Source organism: Siniperca chuatsi, linkage group LG5, assembly GCF_020085105.1.
Source record: "Siniperca chuatsi isolate FFG_IHB_CAS linkage group LG5, ASM2008510v1, whole genome shotgun sequence".
Taxonomy (NCBI): domain Eukaryota; kingdom Metazoa; phylum Chordata; class Actinopteri; order Centrarchiformes; family Sinipercidae; genus Siniperca; species Siniperca chuatsi.
Window position 1 is genome coordinate 33269253 of NC_058046.1, and position 24549 is coordinate 33293801.

At 40.0% G+C, this 24549-nt stretch overlaps 1 protein-coding gene and 1 long non-coding RNA gene across 6 annotated transcripts in view; both read left to right on the plus strand.

The window, feature by feature from the left end:
* The first annotated feature begins 1278 nt into the window (after positions 1-1278).
* On the plus strand, positions 1279-2786 carry LOC122876506. The gene is made up of 2 exons (XR_006378078.1): positions 1279-1334; positions 1776-2786. It is a non-coding gene; the product is annotated as an uncharacterized LOC122876506 (long non-coding RNA).
* Positions 2787-6688: 3902 nt separating this feature from the next.
* The window catches only part of LOC122876107 (trichohyalin-like), a 45535-nt gene continuing 27674 nt past the window's right edge, over positions 6689-24549 (plus strand). For 2 of the 5 annotated variants that reach the window (XM_044196024.1, XM_044196028.1), the window contains exons 1-9: positions 6689-6825; positions 16831-16967; positions 20849-21034; positions 22422-22593; positions 22892-23071; positions 23221-23343; positions 23560-23690; positions 23787-23817; positions 23895-24000. In XM_044196024.1, coding sequence (XP_044051959.1) covers positions 16833-16967; positions 20849-21034; positions 22422-22593; positions 22892-23071; positions 23221-23343; positions 23560-23690; positions 23787-23817; positions 23895-24000 — 1064 coding nt within the window. In that variant the 5' untranslated portion in view covers positions 6689-6825; positions 16831-16832. The remainder of the gene's footprint in view (positions 6826-16830; positions 16968-20848; positions 21035-22421; positions 22594-22891; positions 23072-23220; positions 23344-23559; positions 23691-23786; positions 23818-23894; positions 24001-24549) is intronic. The other 3 variants (XM_044196026.1, XM_044196027.1, XM_044196025.1) reach the window with 3 other exon arrangements.

Here is a 24549-nt window from a genome sequence, read left to right on the forward strand (position 1 = left end):
GATGGACTTTATTTTATAGCTTAAATGTGTTCTTTAAATGAATACTATCATACAACATTTTCATCATCAATAAGCACTTCCCTTTTAAAAATTGTAATGCAGTAACTTTTACTCAGAGTACATTTAATTGACCTACTCCTTCTGTTATTTTTCTGAGTGCAATTTTACACTGGTAATATTTTATCTTGGAGTAAATTAGCCCAGTACTCCTGGATGGACACTGGTAAAAGTCAAAAGCATGATGAAGCTTTGTGTTCAGAAACTGAGAAATAAATACCAACGTTAGTGTCTAAACTCACAAATGACCTGTTGATTAAAAATTCCAAAATAGAGCTGATAGAGATAAACTATCCTGGCCAGAAGAACAACAAGCCTCTGTGATATTAAATTCTGAGGTGGTTCACTTCCTCATCCAAACTTATAAGCGCGTGGAAACTTTTGATGCTGCAGCAATATTTTATTGAATGTGTGTGTTTAATGTTTTAACGTGCATGCTGTAAATCTGAGTAATAATCACTCCACAACAGAGCCAAATAGTCAAAATGTAGCACAGGAGGATAAGAGTAAAGACTTAAAGCAAAAAGATCAATCTGCCACTATCAGGCACTCAGGACTGCAAAATCAGAATGTCCCTGGTCTCATGTCACAATACCACACGTTATCAGCGTTGTGGTGCGGATGAACAGAAACGCCATGCGTGGGTGTCTGATCAGTTAAGGGATGTCATAGAACAAAGCGCTAAACATGTTATTGCATGTTATACTCAGCTGCTGCCCTCAGAGACTCCTCTGAGTCTACTGCTCCCCCCTCCTCCATCTTCCTGGGAGAGTCCTACTCCCCCCTCAACTGGCTCTCAGGCTAACAGCCCTCCCATGACTGATGACTCCCCCCTCCCCCACCTGTAACCTCTGCTGTGTGCATGAATACTGACCAGGTGAGAGGACAGCTGATGAAACTACACTCAAACAAGACTGCAGGCCCCGATGGTGTTTGCCCCCGGGTGCTACAAGCCTGTGCCCCCCAGCTATGTGGAGTCCTTCAACATTTCTTCAACCTGAGCCTGAGTTTTCAGAGGGTCCCTGTTCTGGACATCTTGCCTTGTTCCTGTGCCAAAGACGCCGCGTCCCAGTGGCTCCAAGGACTACAGACCGGTGGCACTGACCTCCCACATAATGAAGACCCTGGAGAGACTGGTGCTGGAACAGCTGCGGCCCATGGTCAGACCCCTCCTGGACCCCCTTCAGTTCGCCTACCAGCCCCGGCTGGGAGTTGAGGACGCCATCATCTTCCTGCTGAACCACATCTACACCCACCTGGACAAGCCGGCAAGCACGGTAAGGATCATGTTTTTTGACTTCTCCAGTGCTTTCAACACCATCCGGCCAGCCCTGCTGGGGGAGAAGCTGACAGCAATACAGGTGGATGCCCCCCTCATGTCCTGGATTGTGGACTACCTGACTGGCAGACCACAGTATGTGCGTCTGTAGCACTGTGTGTCGGACAGCGTGGTCAGCAACACTGGGGCCCCTCAGGGGTCCTCTCTCCCTTCCTCTTCACCATCTAGATACAAGATATAGTCAGCAAATAAAAGATGTACCTTTTGGATGTAAACTAAGTATTGTGTTGGTTGTGCCCATGTGTACATGCTGTCCTAATGCTTCTGTCAACAGATCTGTGTTTATAATAAATCCATATATTTATGTAAGGACAACTGAGGCTCTTTGAGTTATTCTTTATTGAGGACCATCTCATCAGTACACGTTTTTCTTCAACAGGCACTGAAGGCCGCTGTGGCCCCGCTGGAACAGGAGGTTGCCACGGCCTAGCAGGAGCAGAAGACTGCCGCAGCTCAGGAGGAACAGGTGTCGGCCGGGCTGCCGAAGGTTGAAAAAGGTGGCAGCTCTGGTGGCAGCTCTATGGCGCTGGGCAGCTGAGACGACCACTTCTCCTTCTGTATCCTCCACGGGACCCCGTGAAAATAGCCAGTCGAGTACTCTCAAACAGTGATAGCCGAAAGTCAGGGTGGCTCCTTGAACAGTTCATTGCAGGCTCAAAGGATTCGAGGCAGGTGGCGGGCTAGGCGGCTCTGGACAGGAAGACTGCAGGCTTCTGAACTCAAGCCTAATTGACTGGGGTGCTGGCGGGTGCCTAGCATGCTGGAAGCTAGCTGGCTCAGGAACTGATGCTTCCAAGTGGCTGGCAGACTCCAAGCTAATCCCAGCATCTGAGTCACTGGGAGAATCCAGGTAGGGTTGTAGGCTTTTCCTGAGGTTGGTAATTACAGCTAAATTCTCAGCCATGACCAGCATGTCCAAAAGCCTAGCCTTGACAAAACTGCTCTCTCCATTAAATCATACACAGTCTGTGCTTAATGTCACTGGAGCCCTCAATGGCCTCTCATGAAAAGAGCTCACCTCTTTAAGCTCCTCCAAGAGAGATTTGATGTCTGCTGGGTCCATGTTTGGTCAGGTCTTACTGTTACAGTTCTGTTCAAAAGTGGACCCAGCAGACAAAATACATGGGAACTGGTAAAATATACAAAAGATGACTTCATCAGTTACTTCAGGAGGCAACACAAAACAACTAAGGGCCGAGGTTCAAATGGGAAGGCACGAACACAAGGAACAAATGCAGGACTGGGACACAAATGCAGATGACACCTGACAGAAGAAAGACACATAGACTAAAGACACAAGAGGCCAATTAACTAATGTGACACAGGAAGTAAAGTACAAAACACACGGGGAGAGTATTAAAAATAAAACAGGAATTACCTAAACACAAACCCAAAACCATGGCATACGGTTTGTTAAAGAAAACCTGCCAGCGAGCAGGTTAGGTTATCTCTCATTCTGGAACAGAAAACCCAGAGTTTCCCTCATCTCAGGGTTAAACTCAGTTTTCACTAAACCTGCTTTCTGGAATAGACCCCAGGACTAGCTGACTGTGCTCTGTATTACTGAAGTGGTTGTTGTGGAAACACAACCAGAATGAACTTTGAGTAGACAGTGCCACCTGCTGGTACTGAAGACACATATTATAACTTGAAAATGAGAAAAATCTCACATCTCAATTACATCATTGTATTTTCAGACAAAAACATAATATGACAGGGCATTAGACCAAGTTTCTCTTTCAATTAGTGCAAAACTTTTTGCCACTGAATATATTAATATGACATCGTTTGTCCTGAAATATTATGATGTCTCATAAAGCATTCCTGTGAGGTCATGTTTATCATGTTCATGTGACAAGTATTTGGATCTGAAAGGGTAAATTATAAACAAGAAGTTACATGAATAAAAATCACTGATATTGAACATTCTGGTGATGAATATGGCTAGCATTCAAGTTACTCACAATTAGCTTCGATGCTTTGTAAATGGCAGCTTCTCTGTCAATCCAGATGCAGTTCACTGCTTCCTTGGTTGTTGCAGTTTATTATTTGAAATATGCTGATGCTGGAGCTGTGTCTGAATTCTGTTTCAGCAGTAAACCGACAGGCTGCTCCTTATTTTAAATACAGGGCCCTGGGCCCCGTTCTCCGCATGTGGTCAAGCAAGTTATCCAGATTACAATTTTTTGATGATTTGACATGAGTCTAGATTTTTTGGTTCTTCGAAGCGGGTTTAAAATTGATCTGGAACCGTTGTCAGAGCAACATGTCCTTTATCCCAAACCTGCAAAAGTGCAGGCTTATTGACAGTTAACTAGATCATGACCAAAACGTTTTAGGGTGAACCCCATATATGAAGTCATTTTCAGATTTTCAGAAACTCTTACGATTTGGTGGTGTTATGAATTTATTTATTATATTATTGCTTGTTTAACTGGAATTTTGTCATTTGAGCAGTCAAACTTGCATTTTAAGCACATACATAAATTGGGACAAATTTATAAATTACTGGTAAGTTATTTTGTATACCAAATATAACTTATAGAAATGCTGCCATGCAATTCAGAATCAGAATCAGAAATACTTTATTGATCCCCGAGGGGAAACTCTTTTGTTACAGCAGCTCACTGTCACATCAGCGCACACAGGGATAGAAGTACTAAGCAAATCAAAATATAATACGCTATAATACAGCTAAAATAAATGAAGCACAACGTGGATCTAAGTATAAAAGCTAAAATAAGTGTAAAGTACAAAAGTGGATTTAGAGGTTGATAAGTATGTACGGTATAATACAATGTGATAATATAAGTAATAAGTAATAGTGCAATAATGAGTACTGTCAAGTTAAATCTAGCAGATTAACCAGATTATTAGATGGTGGATATTGCACAGCAGTAATATAAGTATGAATAAATATGAATAAACAGGGAATATTAAACTGAAAACTTGAACATCCCTCACAGTCTACCCACATTCATTCATAATAACGAATTATTTTACAATTATTGAAGTGTGGAAACAGTGTCCATGAATCTATTGGCCCAGTGCACGCTGGGAGGGTTCCCAACACACCTACCCCAAGTTACTGTGATCACATAATCAGCACACAGCCAGTCAGAAGAATGCTGGTTTCAACTCTCTACTCATTTAGCCTTTATTTTAAAATAACAGCACACTGTTACTCAAATAACTTTATCCACGATTAACAAATCAAGAGAAATAGGCAACTTTTAGTTATGAAAATTTAATTGTGATAATTACACCAACAGATCATAATGATTTGAATGAAATCATAATTATATCAACATTTTTTCATAATACCTGTAAGAAAGAAAGCGAGTCATTTGTATTTGATGAGTTCATGTCAGTGGTTCACCCTAAAACGTATTGGTCTTGATGCAGCTAACTGTCAGTTAACTGCACTTTTGCAGGTTTGGGCTTAAGGATTTGTTACTCTGACAACAGTTCCAGATGAATTTTATACCAGCTTTGAAGAAACAAGCAAGATCCAGACTTATCAAATCATCAACGTTCTAATGTGGATTACTCAGTTCTTCACGTACAAAGAACAGGGCCCTGGACAGACTTCAGGTATGAATAGTTACCACGTCATGATTTTCTATCCCTTCTAGGTTGTTTTTCAAAGGTTTTAGTAGTCAGACTTCAGTGGATGGATACAGGATGCAGGTTGTGTTCCCTGAAATGGCTCACTGCAATAAAACCCTGGAACTGGTTTTTATTTGGGAAGGGTGCAGTGTGGCTTTGTCCGGAGTGAGGGGCTCCTTGCCTGCAGTGTTGGTCCTCATTTCTTCTTCTTAATGCTCCCCTACCAGTTAGTTGTTCTTCCTTGTGTATTGATACATAATCAATAATGTTTCATCTATTTGTTTTTTGTATTGGTTTTAGGCTTGCGTTTGCAGATGAAGTACAGAATCAGAAGATTGTCAGAGGCGAGGCAAAGCTACTGCTTACAATCAACTAAAGTAGTGACACGCTGAAGCAGAGATGCAGGTATTAACGCAATCCAACACAATGGTCCGGCGGTAAATCTTATCTGTTCTTAAGCTTCTAATGTTCAGTTTTTGTCAGCACTGTCAGAGAAAACCTGAGTCAGCTCTATGGTCATTTTTAAATGGTGTTATTGTATTGGAGTGCATTATATTGCCAACGCTATGCCCCTTCCTATGCTGTATACATGAGTGAGTGGGAACAGGAGGCCTTGGCCAAGTGCACACTTAAACCATGCTTCTTACTTACTTTTCAGGCTTTACACTACATGTCACATTCACACACACATTCATACACTGATGGCAGAGGCTACCATGCAAGGTGCCAACTGCTCATCAGAAAGAAACTAATCATTTACACACGCTCACACACCAATGGCACACTTTGGGAGCAATTTGGGGTTTGTCTTGCCCAAGGACACTTCGACATGCAGGCTGGGGGGCCCGCCCCATATGAGAAACTAAATTACAAAAAACCCCTAGTGGTATTTAGCCATGAAGATAGTTTTTATATATGAGTTTAATATGAACCTTCCACCACAGTTCAAACAAATAGCTGTAAGTAACTGGCATGAAAACTGAAATGTAGCCAGTTTACATTGAGAAAGAGTAATGGTGTCAGACCAGTAACATTAGAAGGAGACTAAAGTCTTCTGATCAGCGAAGAACAGGAAATGATGAAATCAGAAGGCTAGGATACTTATTTTCAATGTTTCTGGTTATGCCCCATCATCTTTAGTCCAAGTTGTTTGCATCTCAATCAATGTTTTTTGGGGTCAATGTATTGGGTCATTTAGGAAAATTATGTATGCCCTTAAATTCTTTTTATCAAATTTATAAAACTCCACTCTATATGACAGTATCACATGTAAATTCAGCAGGCCTATTTTCTTTATTTGCTTCACTCTATATAATGTCTACACTGCATGAAATATTCAAACGCAGGCTCCATGTTTATTTATGGCTGAACCATTCCATCAAATGGAAATATTCTAGATGTTTTGCGCATTCCTTTATATTTATCAAAAATCTTTGTAAACACCTATAACAATTAAAATAAAGTTCTGTGGGTTTGAAAATGCTGTGTCCTCACATCACGAGTTTGTAAAAATGGTTATCACCATATAATACTTGCCACCTAAAAAGTTGCACATTTGTAAAACTTTGAAGATGCTGATGTGATGAAGCCAGGTCTGGGTTGTTCCAGATCTGCTCTCAGTGATTGTAGGGTCACAGAGGGTTGGATTGGATTATAGTTTAGTTATATAAGGCAGCTGCACAGGATTGGTGGCCTGAGCCGAGCATGCGCACAGCGTCGCACCTAACAACATAATAAACTATAAGCGTGTTTACGGAGTTTAAATGGAACAGTGACAGTTTTTAAGGAAAGGGAAAGCTTCGTATGACTGAAGAGCAGAGGTGAGTTCGTGTGGCTTCGTGCTTCTTCCCCTGCCTCGGCTCTGTGCGCGCTGGTGAATGTGTGTTTTCTTTGTGCACTTATGGAATTAGGAGGCAGAAACGAGGACGGCCGCGGCATCTGCTGGAGTGGAAAGCAGGCAGGCATTAAATATAGACTACCGCGAGTACATCCAGTGCCTCACTGCGAGCACAGACAGCACTGGAAGTTGCTGTTACTACACTTTGCTAGCTGGAGGCGACGCGCTAAACATAATTATGTCGTTTTTTATTGGGAACAAAATGTTCTGAATTCTAACAGTCTATCCGAACATGAAGCTGCTGCTTTATTCCACAGTTCCTTATAAACTTACACAATGCTGTTTATAAGCTATCATTTAACAAGTATAGCAATTATTTATTTTTAAATAATTGGCAACGATTTGTTGTGTACTCATTTTATTTGCGTGGTGTTATATGTGAATACTATAACACACTACGACCTCTAACTTGTTGAAATCATTATCATTTTCTAGCCTTGAAGAGCTAGCCTAAATGGTTAGTGATGAGTTTGCATGTGTGAAAGTTGTTTTTACTGTCCTGCTGCTGTTGGGCCACAGGACTCTTCATCACCTCCCCTCCACTGTTTCCCCTCAATAGTTTCAAAAAGACTTCTTTCTGTTTAGCCCTACTTGCCGGGCTCTCATTTTGTAGCTGTGTGTTCAGTTTTAACACCCCAAGTCTTTAATGCAAGTGATTATCAGCTTTGAATATTTCCAATGTGCATATAAACTGAAAGAAGACAGAGCCATACAGTGCAGCTTAGTCACATTCTATGTAGCTCTTGTTATCGGAACATCATGTACCAAAAGTCTCTTTTCAGTATCTGGGTCTTTTTCTTTCTCTCTGTGTGTCAAAGACAAAACGACTCCCCCGAAAATGTCCACCTTTATTTTCTCATAGTATTTTATACAGTTCTGTGTACGTTCCCAGTAGAAAGTGTCAGTTGTAAGTTGCATCCAGGATGTTAAAGACCAACAGGTCAAACTGGTCTGTTAATCATGGAATTCTCTCTGTAAGCAGCATAAATGCCAGATGCACAGAGCCCAGCTCTCACTATTGTAGGTGGGCAATACAATCTCAGGAATAACAAAAAAGGGGAAAAAGAGAGTTTAGACTGGCATACATTAAGGGAAATCATCTCAGTCCTTACTTTATGTGCACACCCTTTTAAAAAGGATCTGTAATATTACTGAAGTTAATGCCTCAACCTTCCCCTTCTTGCCAAGCATAATGTCATCCCCTATAAGTTTATTCAGCGGTTAAACCCTGTAATCATTAAGGGAAGACCTTTCTCTTAACATTTGACATGTTATGTGAAGAGTTATGTATTGTATCTGCAGATTAACACTTCATTTAAAGTCAGTGATGCATCTGAGAAGTGCATAGCAAGTAAATGAGCAGGTATGTCACTGTGTCTTAATATGCCTTTAATTAGCCTCTAACCTCAAAAGAGTTGAATGATATCAGAGACATTTGGGTGGGGTGAATGCCACAAATTCTCTTAAATCACTCGTACATGCCTCATAAGAACGAATCTGTAGTCTTACTCGAGTAGTTCTTGCATTAGGCCCAGTGTCCCGTTTTTGCATATCTATTTCTACACCTATTGTGAGATGGTGTAAGTTTTCAGTTTTGATGGAGCTAATTAAGCTAGTAGTTTTCCCCACCTCCAGTCTTAAACCCAATTTATACTCTCCACATCTGCGTGGCAGCTAGGGTCCATATGATGTAAATTTTGCCATCTGCCCAGGTCAGCGAGGCCATACTGATCGTCAACATGTGTATGATGAACCATACGTGCCGACAAACATGTGGCAACATACGTATATATACAGACCCGCGTCCGTTTGAGACTGTGATAAGTCTCGCGCTATATCACAGTCCCCACAGTCATACAGTAAAGTTTGGGCTCCACATGGACGGTCTGTGTGGACCCTCGCTGACATGGGCAGATGACAAAATGTATGTACCACAGACTCTTGCGGCCACGCAGATGTGGAAAGCAAAAATGTGACTTTTGTTTTAAGCTAGGCTAACACACCATCCGCGTCCTGTTGGCAGAATGGGAAGAACGGGAAAACTTCCTATTAATCTGACAGGGGAGCCTTCACGCAATAACCTATTTTCATTATAGAAAAACCCGATAAACATGGTGTATAGCTCCTTTGCAATTGTAATGTTAGTGTTAATATTGGATTTTATTTAGATGTTGCTGCCTGCAATGGTGGCTTTGCAGCCATTTTGCCAGCAGTTTCTTCTAGCAATCGCAGAAATGTTGCACACGCTTGTTTTTAACAACTTTTCAGGCCAGGCGCCCAATGAAGACCCGTTTAAGACAAAGCAAGAGTGAAGTGTCTGGTTTATAGATGCATGTGTGGTATTCACTACTCCCTTCCCCCGAGGGAGCCCTGGGCCTGCTTTCACCCGAGCCATGCATGCGTCTATACACAAACACAGTCAGCTTCCAGGTTTGTTTTCTCTCTCTCTTTCTCTGTCACTCTTACAAAAGACGGACTGGACTTTTTGCTTGGCTGGCGATGCTCAGTGGTAGACATGGCCGGATAGGGGACAGTACGATTGCATACATAATGGATGTGGGTCTGTACATGTGGCCTATGTTAGTTTTTTATTAAATAAATTTGGTCATTTTCATTCACGTCAGTAAAATGAATGAATGAATCTCATTATAACACCCTGGTTGACTGATTGGATATTTCTGACCCTGAAATGGTCAAATTCTCAGTGTCATGATTGAAACTGTCCTTAGATAATTTTATTATAAGCCTGATACAAAATTCCCTGCATAAAACAGCTGCATAGTGCTCACTTTAAATGCAAGTGCACTTCAAGTACCAAAACAGGTGAATTATGCTTAAAAACAAATGATCAAAATAGCTTATATCACAGTATAAAATTGGAATCTGTGCAGAAAAGACTAGACTAAAATAAAAATAAAAGGTACTGTCGATATTTTAAGCCTGTGTAATTGCGTTGCACAGTACATGGTCAAGGCAGATGGCCGCCCACCTTGAGCCTATAGATTCTGTTGAAGGTTTCTGCCTGTTAAAGCCAAGTGCTTCCTCGTGGTAGGAATCGTTGGGTCTCAGTAAATAATATGGTCGAGACCTGCTCTATAGGAAAAGTGCAACAAGATAACTTCTGTTATGAATTGCCGCTATATAAAAAAAAAAATTAATAAAACTGAATCCCTTAAATAAGTGACTGCTGTCGGTTTGCATGTAAATAAATACCTGCATTTGGGGCTACAGGTGTTAAATGAGCTGTAAAATATGGCGATTATACAATACGTCCTACAAGTAGCTGTAGATGAAATTATGAAATTATTTATCAACAAGAATCACCCACTCATCTAAACCAACACAGACTGCATTTATCACATCAGTGTGCATTTAGGTGTGTGCTGAGACACATTATAGTTTGTAGTGGATAACAGTGGACAGGAGTGTAGTGTCTGATTGGTTTATGGATAAATCTGTGGTATTCAAACTCCCTGTGTCAAGGAGGAGGTTAGCTCTGACACACACACACACACACACACACAAACTGGACTTTATGCTTGGCTGGTGATGCTCATGACGGTGTGTGTGTGAGGTTTCCGAGGAACCTCCTCAAGGAACATGTACTGTTGAGTCCCTGTATCCTTGAAAAGTCAGTAAGGTAACATCTGGACTGTGTGTAGTTTTTGTACTAACTTGATATTTGTACATTTTTCATATCAAAACTTTTGATACTAGTGCCGAAATGGTGTCTGAAATTCGATACTGATACAAAAAGGATACTTTTTTGACACCTTACTTTGTCTTTCTACAAACCTATTTTTTTATTGAAGTAAAGAAGACAAAGTTCTCAAATGTCTAAATGTTTGTAAAGGACTTTGCCTTCATAAAATAGAGTTTAAAATCTAATAAAATATCAGATTAAAGAATCAGAAACAAGATTACAAATCTGACCACACTTTTGATGCCAGCTTTTGGTACTTTTGGTTTTCGATACTCAGTGCAACAGACACATTTCAGTTGGTGCCATAAAGTACCTCCATACCCAGCCTGAAGTGTTACCAGTCTCTTCTTTTCACCAGAACGTGAGGACATACAGTGGTTCATGCTACATGCATTAGATACAATACTATCCACACATACCTCCTGACCAACCAGTATGAGCCACTAGTGCATGGTCCCTCACTGGCTTCCCACCTAGCCACTTGAGCAACAGAACAGCTGTTGAAGCCTTGTGAATGAGCATGTGTGTGGAGGACGGTGTGTTTGCATGTGTAGGAAAAAAAATATGCATGAGTCTCTGTTCCCCTATCTCCACCCTACAGCCCCTGAAACTAGAAACTAAGGTATCATTTGTTAACCCTGTTACTCTGCAGTAATGGATGCAAAGTTTGTGTGGAGGGTGGAAAGGTGGTCAAGCTGGTTTAGCATTTGTTTGCCTTCTACACATTATTGATTGTAGCAGGAGTGTGTTAGTACTGGGATATTATAGGTGCTTGAGGGAATCAAAAAGCCTGAAATATATTTAAAAGTTACTGATGTCACATCTATTAAGCCACCTTGAAAGCACTGACGAATCCAGATGCATGTCATGTATGCAGTATAGCTCCCAGGTTAAGGCCGGGCCACTCTGCCTACCTGAGCAGCATGTGTGCTGAGACTGTTTGTTAGTGTGTACATTCATTGATTCTTATGCTCACTAAAATGATTAAAGTAAGTTCTGTTTGATAAAGCCAGTATGTTATTTAGTCATGCTCTCAATTTCAAAACCATATGATGTAGAATTGGCTCGATTCTAAGTTTTCTAAAATAGTTTGCCAGTATGTTACTCCTACTGAAAAAATCTGTTTTGCTGTTCATTTGAAACAGACATGGGGTTTTCTTAGCATGTGGCTGCTTGTTGTGAGTCTCTTGGCAAGTTTTAGTTTGGTTATAAAGGTCATAGTTAAACTTGTTTTTAATTGACTTCAGCTCAGAGGCAAGTGGTTTGACATGTTAGCTTCAAGTGCTCATTCATTGTCACTGAATCTGAATCAATGAAAATAGTTACGCCTGTGTCTCTACTCTAACAATAATAATAATAATAATAATAATAATGAAATAAATAGTAAGAAGAAACGTGGCTTCTTATTCTAACTAAAGCTAACTTGATAAGGAAACTTTCACAGTTTATTAGTCTCACAAGACATCACTGAGGATTAACTGGGATTTGTTTTGGCAGGTGTATTAAATCAGGTTACCACCACGTGTTAAGGTCAAGTTTATCCAACATAAAAACTATGATCTGCATAGACTAGTGTTTGGTTTAGAGGCATGTTCTGGGATTGGGAGAGCTTTGTTAGTTTATCACTGCAATCATTTTTGCAAACAAGTATTTAATTTTACTATAAAGGTATGGTACACATAAACATTATGAAACGACAGCAAGAGAAAACAGTTATAAGTGGGGGCTCTATTAATTGTTAAATCACTTACTAATACTATAAATAATAAAAATAAATGTTGGGTTGCAGATGATCTTGCCCAAAATTATTTTGTAAATTGTTCATTAACCATTAATAAATCCATTAGATATAACTTATAACATGCACTTTTATAGAAGGAGCCTTTTTAGAGAGTGGTTGTTTTTTTTTTTGCTTTTTGTAATCTGTTAAGCACTTTGTAACCTTGTTAAGAAAATTGCTATAAAATAAAGTCTATTATTATTATTATTATTATTATTATTATTACTACCCTACTCTATTGTATTTATATTTCTGTTCTTGTTATTTAATACTATTCCTTTTAATCATGTTTATTTGTGTGAGGCAGATCCTAATCCCATCTCCCGGAACTGGAAAGCACTTTGGCTCATTTCTTGTTGTTTTTAAATGTGCTATATAAATAAATTTACTTGACTTAACGTTTTTAGTGGTCCAAAGCTATGCATGATTGCATGTGGAAGTGGCTAACAACAACTCCACTAGTTTTACATTATATCAAATTGTGAAAATATTTTGCAGTGGTGTGCTTATAGTAAGTACCACTGCAGCCATTTTCAACCTCATCAGTTTCTATCATACTTCCCCATAATTCTATATTATTATTATTATTATTATTATTATTATTATTTCACTATAGATATACTTGCTTCTTGCTTGTGTCATTGTTGCTGTGCAGTCCTAACAGGTCACTCTAGAAATCAACCCCAGAAACACCCAAACATTGTCCCCCTTTGTAGACTGAGCAAGTTCTATAGACAGTTATACATTAGAAACAAGTTCCTATGTTTTAATGGCATGTGTTTAATTCAGTGGTTGATTAACTTGATTGGCCCTGACACAAACCCTGTGGACTGGCTCAGGACATCCCAATTTCCTAGTTATTCATGAAACAATTGTATAAGAGCTTGCCCCCATTTGTATTAAATATCAAATATATAACTCCTTAATTTTCCAAAACATTGAATACAAAAGACAAACAGTGTTCACACACATGTTTTTATCTCATCTCTTGTAAGCCACACTGAGCTACAAGATAACTGGTAACAAAATAATTTTTTTTTACACTTTCAGATCAAACTGTTACACATGGAGCTAATCCTCTTTCACTAAGAGCACACACCTAAAAGGCATTTTCAAGTTCCACGAGTCTGACAACGTAAATGCTGCCAAGTTGCACACATTTTGAAGCTGAATCTAAACATGGCATAGAGAAACTGCTTGTTAGGGCAGTTATGGTGGTGGTGGTATGTAATGATACATTCACTACATTTTCAGAGCAGCAAAACAAAGCAGTGCAAAAACAACCAGATGTGGTTACAAAACAGTTATCAGCTTAGCAACTGAGCTGTTGACCAGACACAAAATGTCAAGAATTGTCCATATTCATAATTCATGACTTGTAATGAACTTGTAATAAGCTTTACATTTAAATTATACAACTGGATGAAAACAAAATTACTGGTTACAAGGGAGCTACAGTGTTTTATCATCAGTCTGTCATGTGCAATGTATTCTAGGAGTTTTTTTTTTTTTTTGGTATATCTCAGCCAACATCTACTATAGTTAGGATTTTCCTATATTCAAATACGTTTTTGGGACACTGCCTCCTCTAATAACCAAATCAGTCATCGCGAACACTTGGAAGGAAATGGTGTTCCACCAATCTGGAAGAATCTCGTTTAGTCTGGCAAGACAGTCTTAAAACATATAGGAAGACCCTCCGTGATGCCAGAGCAGCCTATTACTCATCATTAATAGAGGAAAATAAGAACAACCCCAAGTTTCTTTTCAGCACTGTAGCCAGGCTGACAGAGAGTCATAGCTCTATTCCTATAAACCTCCGCTGCCGCTCGAAGGAACAGTTTTGCCGTAGAACCCGCCGACAGCGCAGACCTGGCCATGTCAGTATCCGAGCCTGAGAGGGCTCCGCCGGATAATCCAAAAGAACTGACACGTTAAATCGCTATCAAGAGCCATCCCAAGTAACTGGCTTGTGTCTGGACAGAGATAGATTCTATAACTGTGCGTTATTTTATCTAAGCTTCATTGTTGTGAATTGTTTTGCATTATTGTGGAAAGTAACAGACTGCCGTGTCCTGTTGATGCTGTGTGTTTTCGTGCTTAGCACGTTTCATTGTGTATCTTTCCTGTCCACTAAAGAGCTGCACAACAGACTGATTAACATGCAAACGTGAAGGCAGATTGTAGCAGAGCTCAAGCATTTTGACCATATGCTTAAATCCTGTATTCTCTAGACGTGGAGTATAGTCATATATCTGCAGAGATAAACACTCCTATAGCATTACTTATTACTTTGGCACGGTCCGAATCTGAAGTGAGAGCGAGGCTGCCTGAACATGGGGGGAGATTTTGATTTTGTTATTGTTATGCTATTTGACACATTCGGGTGATACCATCGTAAATGAAGTGTTTGAAGTGTTTCTACAGATAAACCCGGCTTCAGCTGAACAATGTCGGCATACAGTTTGACACTAAACTGTGTCCATGTTCACTGTAACTAGCCGGGAAACTGTAATGCTCCCATACAGTTGAGCAGTGATACTACATGAGCTTGACTAACCGGGCTAAGTTGACTAGCATGCTACAGCTGATACAGAACAACTGGTGCACTGCCAAAATGTTCCGGGTAAAACCCGTGTTCTAAAAGCGAGGTTTAATTTGTTTATTACTATGATTTCAACTTCTGTTATGATTTGGCGCCATATAAATAAAATTGAATTAAATTTAATTGAATCAGTTTCTTGCATATAGCTGTGACTGGAGGGTTAGGGTTAGATGTCTTGATGGCTTGATAGTGGATGTTGAAATTTGACTGTTTTTGTTACAGGTTGGGTGAGTAGTCAGAATATTGTGATTTTTCTTAATACATTAAGAATAAGGCTGGCAATATTCTCTACTTTTTGTCTTGTCAACAAATCGCATGTACAGATCCAAAAGTGAATTTGAGGGAAGTATTGTGTGTGTATTAAAGCATGATATAATAATAATAATAATAATAATAATAATAATAATAATAATAATAATACACAACTACTACTACTACTACTACTAATAATAATAATAATAATAATAATAAAACTTTATTTATAGAGCACTTATCAAAACAAAGTACAAAGTGCTTCACAACAAGAGAAATAAAATACCACAGTGAATGACGAAATATAAAGAAATATAATACATAAAATACACAAAAACAATAAAATATACAGCCAGTTCAGGTAAAATCAGGATCTGCTTTCAGATAAAAATGTGTTTTGAGAAGAGACTGACTCAGACAACCTCACTTCTTCGGGCAGGTTGTTCCAGAGCCTCAGGGCCCTGATGGCAAAAGCTCTGCTCCTCTTAGTTTTCATCCTGGACTTCATCCTTTCATCCTGAACAGACAGAAGACCCCTGCCCGAAGATCTCAAACTACGTGAAGGTTCATAAGGGATTACAAGGTCTAAAATATAGTCTGGAGCCAGGCCATGAAGAGCCTTAAAAGTAATCAACAAGATCTTAAAATCAATCCTAAAACAAACGGAGCCAATGTAAAGAGGCTAAAACAGGTGTGATGTGGTCGTACTTCTTGGTCCTGGTTAATAACCTAGAGTTCTGTACAGTCTGCAGTCGTATCAAAGTGATCTTCTTCCTCTGTGCCATAGAGCTCCATTGTTGTCTAAAAACTATTAAAAAGACATCAGTGAGCCACACTGTTGCACTAGGTGACATGTTCCTTCATCACCATGAACACACACACTGTAGTTTATTTTGACTCTGTCCCCCACACACCGTCCTGCTGCCCCAAACACTCACTACAGCACCACACGTGGATTAATTCAATTTCCTCCTGTTTGAGTAACATTTGCTAAAAACTAGTCACAAGCTGTTTTAGGAAATTTCTTTGCAATTTTATGAATTAAACTATGTATTTGTGAGCCGTTGTTGGTTTTGGTCATTTCATAGTTTTAAAGATTTGCTGACATTAAGAAAAATATAGAAAAACACCAGCCTTATCCTTAAAATATCATGGACCAAAATGCCCTTTTAACATCCTCCCTTTAGTCCTGCCAAGGATTTGGCCTGTTAAAGTATGATTTCATTGTTTCCTCTATTTTACTCATCTTTAATCTTTCATAACAATGTTCAAGATCATACAAGTGTTTCTGCCTGCTTCATGCAAAAGCTTTATTCCGTCTGAATTTGATTTATTTCCTGTAGGTGATTTTAAAAAGGAAGAAATACCACCTTTTACTGCTTAAAAAATGTTTGAGAGATAAGTTTAAGGACTTAAACTTGCTGCTCTAGTTTTAAAGTGTTGCCTTCTCTGTTATTGTATCAATTCATTCTTGCCTTCTTGACAGTTCCACATGACTCCACAGTCACGGTAGCTTGGTGGAGTGACTACAGTAATGGCTGACTGAGGGTCTGAATACTGCTCCTTCTCACTGCTGTCTGTTGTGTAGGGATGAAGTTCCCCGTGGATCTCCTGGCTGATGTTAGCCAGGCAGAGCTGGAACGGTTGGCCCACAACTACATGAACAACCTCCTCTATAGCAACCCCGATTCTCCTGAACACCTCACCCTCTCTGACTCCACCCAGGTAAAACACACCACACGCTGGACATCTGTGGTGCCCAGGGCTGTACTGGCTCACTCCTGACTCAAACAGTATTCAGTTTTTCAACCATACGTGTCAGGTCATTAAGGGTAATAAAAGTCAGCAAGGGCAGCAATTAGTATCTTAAAAGTAGTGTCTCAAAATCTTGGGGCCAGTGCCCGTATGTATCAAGCATGTCAGAATTAGCCTAGAGTTCAGGTGGGTGTCCCTCCCAGCCACGGCTGTCGGCCGCAGTGAAGGATTCCAGGAGAAAAAGAGAGAACAAATGATCGCTGACCTTTTTATTGACCTGGTGATATCTGGGTCACAGGTCAGACTGGCCAATGCTGCGTTCAATGGCTCTCAGGATTGTCATAGTACGTGTTTAGTTTAACGCCAATTCATAACAGAAGTTATCTCATTACACTTTTCCTATCGAGCAGGTCTAGACTGTACTCTTTATAATATTATTTACAGAGACCCAACAATTGAAGTCATTTTAAAAGTAGATAACACTTGTATTAGGTAGTGTTTTGGAAGAATGTACACCAGCTTAAATCACCACATTAAAAAAGGATCTCAGCAGTCGGAAACATGAAATGACAGAGCAAGCGATGGAGAGATTTGACATGGTAAATAGAGCTCAAAGAAGCGCTGATACATCTCAGCCCTCAACATAGTCTGACAGGACTGAGTCTGAACCCACCAACAAAACGAAAATTAGACTCAACACTACCTGACTAACAGCTTAACATGCAGCTATTGCCTGCTTGTGGAAGATGGATATCCATTCACTCTGGTACTGCATGTTCCCAACATCATATATGTGTGAGTTGTCTCTTTTATCTCTCCTATAAATCAAAACTAATGCTGTAGGGTAGGGTTAGGCTATTCAATTCGATTTTATTTATAAAGTGCCAATGGGGGTGGAGGAGAGGGTGACACAATGCAAATACCACCTAGAATTTTTAAAATAGTAGAAATGTAATTGTAGTGTTAATATTAATAAATTGATAATGATTAACTGACAGCTATAGGAAAAATAATGTCAGTATTAGTAACAGAGCCAATAACAACAAATGTAGTAGCAGTTGTCGAGCAGGAACACGGGGGCAGCAGGTGGCCCACAACCACAGATCCAGACTCTGCAACTCCGGAGGCAGAAATACCTGCTGAAAGTGACAGAAGGAGAGAGGAGAGAAACAAGAAGAACAGAACTACGGGAGAGAGAAGATGTCGAGGTAGTAACATGCAGTAATGGGATAAAAATGCATACAGATGGAGAGGGAGAGAAGGAGAGAGGAAAGAGGTGCATCATGGGAAGTCTCCCGGCAGTCTAGGCCTATAGCAGCATAACGAAGGGATGGTTCAGGGCTCTCCCAAGCGAGCCCTAACTTTAAGCTTTATCAAATAGGAAAGTCTTAAGCCTACTTTTAAATGTGGAGATGGTGTCTGCCTCCCGAACCCAAATTGGGATGTGATTCCACAGGAGAGGAGCTTGATAGCTGAAGGCTCTGGCTCCCATTCTACTTTTGGAGACTCTAGGAACCACAAGTAACTCTGCATATTACCCTCTAGTGGGGTAATATGGTATTATGAGATCTTTAAGATACGATGGTGCCTGACCATTAAGAGCTTTGTAGGTGAGGAGAAGGATTTTAAATTCTATTCTGGATTTTACAGGGAGCCAGTGCAGAGAAGCTAATATGGGAGAAATATGATCTCTTTTCGTAGTTCTTGTCAGTACACGTTCCGCAGCATTCTGGATCTGCATATCTGTTATAATCCAGCCTAGAAGTAACAAATGCATGGACTAGTTTTTTTGCATCATTTTGATACAGGATGGGCCTGATATTTGCAACGTTGCGTGGGTGAAAGAAGGCAGTCCTTGAAGTTTGTTTCATGAGGGAGTTAAAGGATAAATTTAAAGGATAAATCCTGATCAAAGATAACTCTGAGGTTCCTTGGTGGTGCTGGAGGCCAGGGCAATGCCATCTAAAGTAACTATATCTTTAGATAATGTGTCTCGGAGGTGTTTAGGGCCAAGTACAATAACTTCAATTTTGTCTGAGTTTAACATCAGAAAATTGCAGGTCATCCAGGTCTTTATGTCTTTAAAGCATGCTTGAAGTTTAGCTAACTGGTTAGTTTCATCTGGCTTGATCGATAGCTATAATTGGGTATCATCTGCATAACAATGAATGTTTATGGAGTGTTTCCTAACAATACTGCCTAGAAGAAGCATATATAAGGTGAATAGAATCGGTCCAGGCACAGAACTTTGTGGAACTCCGTGACTAACTTTGGCTTTCAAATTTTTGTGATGTTTGCTTTAATTTGTGGCTTTGGGGGTTATACCATGGAGCTAACCTTCTTTGTTTTATTATCTTCTTTTTAGAGGAGTGATAGAATCGAGTGTCGTTCGCAGTGAGCCTGCAGCACTGTCAACAAGATGGTCAATTTGGGAGGGGCTGCGATTTGCATATGAGTCCTCTGTTATACTGAGACATAGCATTGAATTAAATGCAGATGGGATCGCTTCCTTGAATCTAGCCACAGAAATATCAGATAGACATCTAGAGTAGGAGTTTTTGCCTAATGGTGTGTAGTCCAGTAATAGCAGTTCAAAAGTTATTAAATAATGGTTATTAAATAAAGAAGGATTATTTGGAAAGACTATTTAATGTTCAATTTCAATGCCATATACCAGAACAAGTTAGAGGGTGTGGTTAAAACAGTGAGTGGCTTCGTGTACACTCTGACAAAAGCAAATCGAATCTAATAATGAGATAAACGCAGTACTAAGGCTTCATTTTCAACGTCTACATGAATATTGAAATCACCTACTATAATTACTTTATCTGTTTTAAGGACTAAACTTGATAAAAACTCTGAGAATTCAGATAAATATTCTGAATAAGGACCAGGAGGGCGGTACACTATAACAAATAGAATTGGCTGTCGTGTTTTCCAGGTCGGGTGTGAAAGAAGAACAAGGCTTTCAAAAGAGTTATAATTTTGTTTAGGTTTAGGGTTGATTAATAGGGTTGAGTTGAAGATGGCTGCAACTCCACCTCCTCGGCCAGTGCCTCGAGGAATGTGAGTATTAATATGACTGGGCGGAGTGGATTCATTTAGGCTAACATGTTCTTCATGACCCAGCCAGGTTTCAGTAAGACAAAAGATACTCTGATATTAAATCGTTCACTAGTGCAACTTTAGATGACACAGATCCACATTTAATTCTCCTATTTTGTTGTGCTATTTCAGCATTTTTATTTAGGTTTTTATGTATATCTCCTCTTCTGTTAACTTTTGGTTTTATTAATTTAAGTGGTCGGCGGGCTGACACCATCACTAAGGAATTTTGGGTGGGTAACTGCTCTGGAAGCGCAGAGAAGTGTGTAGGACTGCAACTCTGCCTCATGTTCTCAACTCTGAGTTGTCATGGTTTAGGTCCACTAATAAACTCGGCCAGATTTCTGGATATGAGAGCTGCTCCATCCAAAGTGGGATGAATGCCGTCTCTCCTAATCAGTCCGCCAATTATCTACAAAGCCCACATCGTTTGCTGGACACCACCTCGACAACCAGCGGCGGAATGAAGACATGTGGCTAAACATGTCATCACTGGTCAGGTTTGTCAGGGGCCCAGAGAAAACTCTGGATTCCCACGTTGTCTTTGCATATGTACAGACCAACTCAACATTAACTTTACCGCCGTCATTACCGCCAACGTGAATAACAATCTTACTGTATTTACGTTTATCATTAGCAAAACTAGTAGAGGTTTTTTTCAACATCAGTATATCATTGAAATCATATGCATGGAATAAGGTGTGGTTGAAGTGGTTTTGTGTACTGAGCTGTCTGTCTGTCCTTAGGTCACCATAGACATTTCCAGTGTGGGCTTCGTCCCTCTGTATGGATCCAGTGATAAACAGAAGATCCTGGCCCTGTTCTCTCCCAGTGACCCATTCACTGCTGTGGCTCTGTACCTGCTGGACCAGTGGTGGGCAGTGGACGACATTCTCAAGACAGCAGACCCTGCTCGAGATGGAGCTCTGGGGGTATGAGGAGATGTTTTACCAGCCAGGAAATCCACTCTCTCACTATTCATATTCATTCATTGTAATCTGAGATCTGCTGCACATGATCAATGAACATTCTCCACTGACTAGTATAGAAAAAAGGGTTTCTTACAGTGATCATTACTTGTGCAGCACTATTGCACTAACAGAAGTTCACAGCACTGACATCATTAGGGTGTTGTCAGTCTTGGGCTGACTGCATAGGTTGGTGTGGACCCGAGGCTGTTTGCCCAGCGCTTGGCACTTTTGCAACGCTGCACGGCTGTAGCTGAATCCAGGTGCAGTCCAGAAAAGCTATCTCAGGTCCACCTGAAAATGAGCATCTGTTCCACACTATATGTATATGGCCAAATGTGTCACATTAACATTATGTGACATTACACACAGCACCAATTATGATGGCTTGAAAGAGGATGCTGTATTTTGCAAGTGAGAGAGAATGTCTACCACTAACTAATGGCCCAAGAACGATTGAAGGGACAGTTCTTTGTCTGGATTCAAGTAGTTTAACATAGTGTGAAAACATCCTCATGCTACTGACCTGGGCAACTTTTATTGAATCCTGCAAATCATAAAGAATAGGTTTTAATTTTTTAAAGTCTGTCTTAACACATTGCTCACGTGATATGTATATTGATAGAGTTTTTGTCTGCTGTAATTGTTCCTCCTGCCCATAGTGGCTGTGAAGGGATCCCTTCTTATTGCGACTGCACTGTAAGAGACGAAATCCACACTCCTCATTCTGTGCAAAAATGCAATCTGAAGTTGACCTGAAGCTTGCATTTGTCGACTGCTCAAGCCCTGAGGCTTGAGCAATCGACAAATCAAGTCTTTTTACTCTGTGGGTTTCCACAGAAAGTGTTTCCTTGCTAAGCTGTGGCTAAGGCATACTTACTGGTAGTCGCATGTAGGTTCATGCCAGGGCAAAACACTGGCAGTAAACATACATGTGACTGCCAGGACACACATCTGATAAACAGGCTGAACTGTACAATGCATTTTTATATACGGAAGACTTTGGATTTTGTCCTCCACCTCTTACAGTGGAGTCAGGTTAGGTGAGGATCTCTTGACAGCCAGTATGGACAGGAGGAATAATTACAGCAATCAATAACTCTCTCAACTTGTCTGTTGTTGTTGATTACAGGGGGTAGTTATGGGGGTCTGTTTGTTTCATTGCTTACAAATGGCATCTTTTAAAGGCAAGGTTTTAAACTGATCAAGCAGAAACGTTGTTTGGACAAACCTTGAAAGTAAATGTTGCCCAACGTCCTAGGTTTTGTTTCTAATACAACCAATTCAAACATATGTGGCAGGGTGCTATTATATCAAGAATAACATGTTTTTCTATGTGTGTGTCCCTCAGGTGGAGACAGTAGGAGAGAGAATAGTTTTATACATCCTTAATCGTGTCATCTATAGAGTCAAGGAGATGAGCTCTGAGGAGCTTCCCTTCCTCTGCCATGGAGAAAAAGATAATGCAAAAATCCTCTGGAATAATGGAGAGGCTGTTGGCTTCTACTCAGTCAAACCGTCAGGTAATTTATGTGATGTAAAATACATTTGTTGCAATAGATGTACCTCTACTGTTATCTTGTTCTTTGGTCTGTAGTTTACTTTCAGTTGGTATCTATTATGAAGAACAACCACATTTTTGAGAAATTTCTCTAAAGGTTTTAGAGCAAAACTATGTGTGCTGACTTTGTAAACGATCTTCTAAATGCTAATTCTGCTTTATATCCATACAAAACCTGGTTTAGTCCATGTGTGAAACTATTGGTTCATTCCTTTGTGACACTGTCCTCATGACTATGCTTATTTTTGTTTCCCTTGTAGGCAGCTTATGTAGTTATTTTTCAACCAGAAGCTATCAGCTCCCTGTGATGGACTCCATATTTGTTAGAAAATGTCAGCGTGGTAAAGGCTTTGGCCTCCAGATGCTGGAGGACTTTGTGCTCAGTTTCAAAGAGGACTGTCTGGGGTTGAGGTACCCCCTCACAAAATCAATGTATAAAGGTACATGAGTCCACCCTGCAGCTAATGCACCTTACTGATATTTACAGTATGATTCTACTTTATGACAGTTAGCAGTGTTTGTGCTGGCATTTCATAGAACTATGAACAGTACATTACTGTAAGTTCAATGCACTCCTCTTTGTTACTAGTGTGTGAAAAATACCTGTGTCAGTACCCAGGAGACACAGACCTGCTGTGGGAGGTAGAGAGCATAGGTGGGCCCAACCAGAGGACCAATATCGCCTGCAAGATCCAGGCCATGGATCTGAGCGGTAAGAAAGAACGGAAGCTGCACTGTAGAGCTAAACCGATAAATTGCGAGGGACAGTATATTTCAAAACATTTGACACCATAAAGTTTGTATTTTAAATCATCTTGAAACTGTCAAATGTTCTGTTTAATTATGTAAAGAATGCACTGCAAAATTATTTTCTTTCAGTGTACTTATCTAATCATTCAAATACTGTATATGTTATTATGTTTCTCAGCAGTATCCAAGAGTCTCTCATTCACAGAGGAATCACTGATTACTGCAGTGACTGAAAAGGATGCGGTGATGGAGGCAGTTACTACACAAATAAAAGAAGCTGAATCTATGGAATGCACAGTTGAAATTGTGGTACATTATTATTATTTCATCTGGTTTGAGAAACATTAATTTGAGAAACAAATCATTTTTACAAGTAAAAATAATCCCTGTGATTTTGATTTGTAGGAGGAAGTGACTGTGCTGAGAGCTACCAGAGGTGAACATTTCATAATTTTACATCTACATTGTAAACTTTTTACAATGTAATAATGTACATTGTAACAATTGTAACAGTTTCAGAGCCTGAGCTGCCTGTTGCAGCCCGGGGAAGGAGCAGTGGCTCAAAACAAAGGAAGATTGGAGCAAAGATCACAGAGGACAAGTCAGAAAAAGTTATCAGGTCTGTATGAATTAAACATTGTCACTCCTGAAAATATCATGAATGCACTCAATATTAGGAAATAGCAACTTTCCTTTTTAGATGCTTGGAATTTGACCTCTCCATTGAAATTTTTGGAGATAAAGTCTAAAACACAGCTACCTGCTGATTTAAAGTTATTTCAGTAGTCTTGTGCTGTGGGCCGTGTGTCATCATAGTCCACTTTGAAATTTCCGTAACCATGTCAACATTAAGGGTGCTATTGTAATTGCGCAAGTCCATCGATCAACTATTAATGGTTGTTCTTGGGCGCACAGACTGTGTGGGTGTCTCCACCTGCTGTTTTGGTTCATGTATGTGGAGCAGTGCAAAATGCAAAAGGGCTGGATGAAGTGGACAATCAGATGAATGTGTGTGAATGGGGTGACTGTGATATGTAGTGTGAAGCACTTTGAAAGGCGCTATACAAGTACAGTCCATTTACCATTTACCATAAAAATCACCTGTATTATTTTATAGATCAACACACACTGCTTTACTGACATTCCAGCAGTCACCACATTAAATATT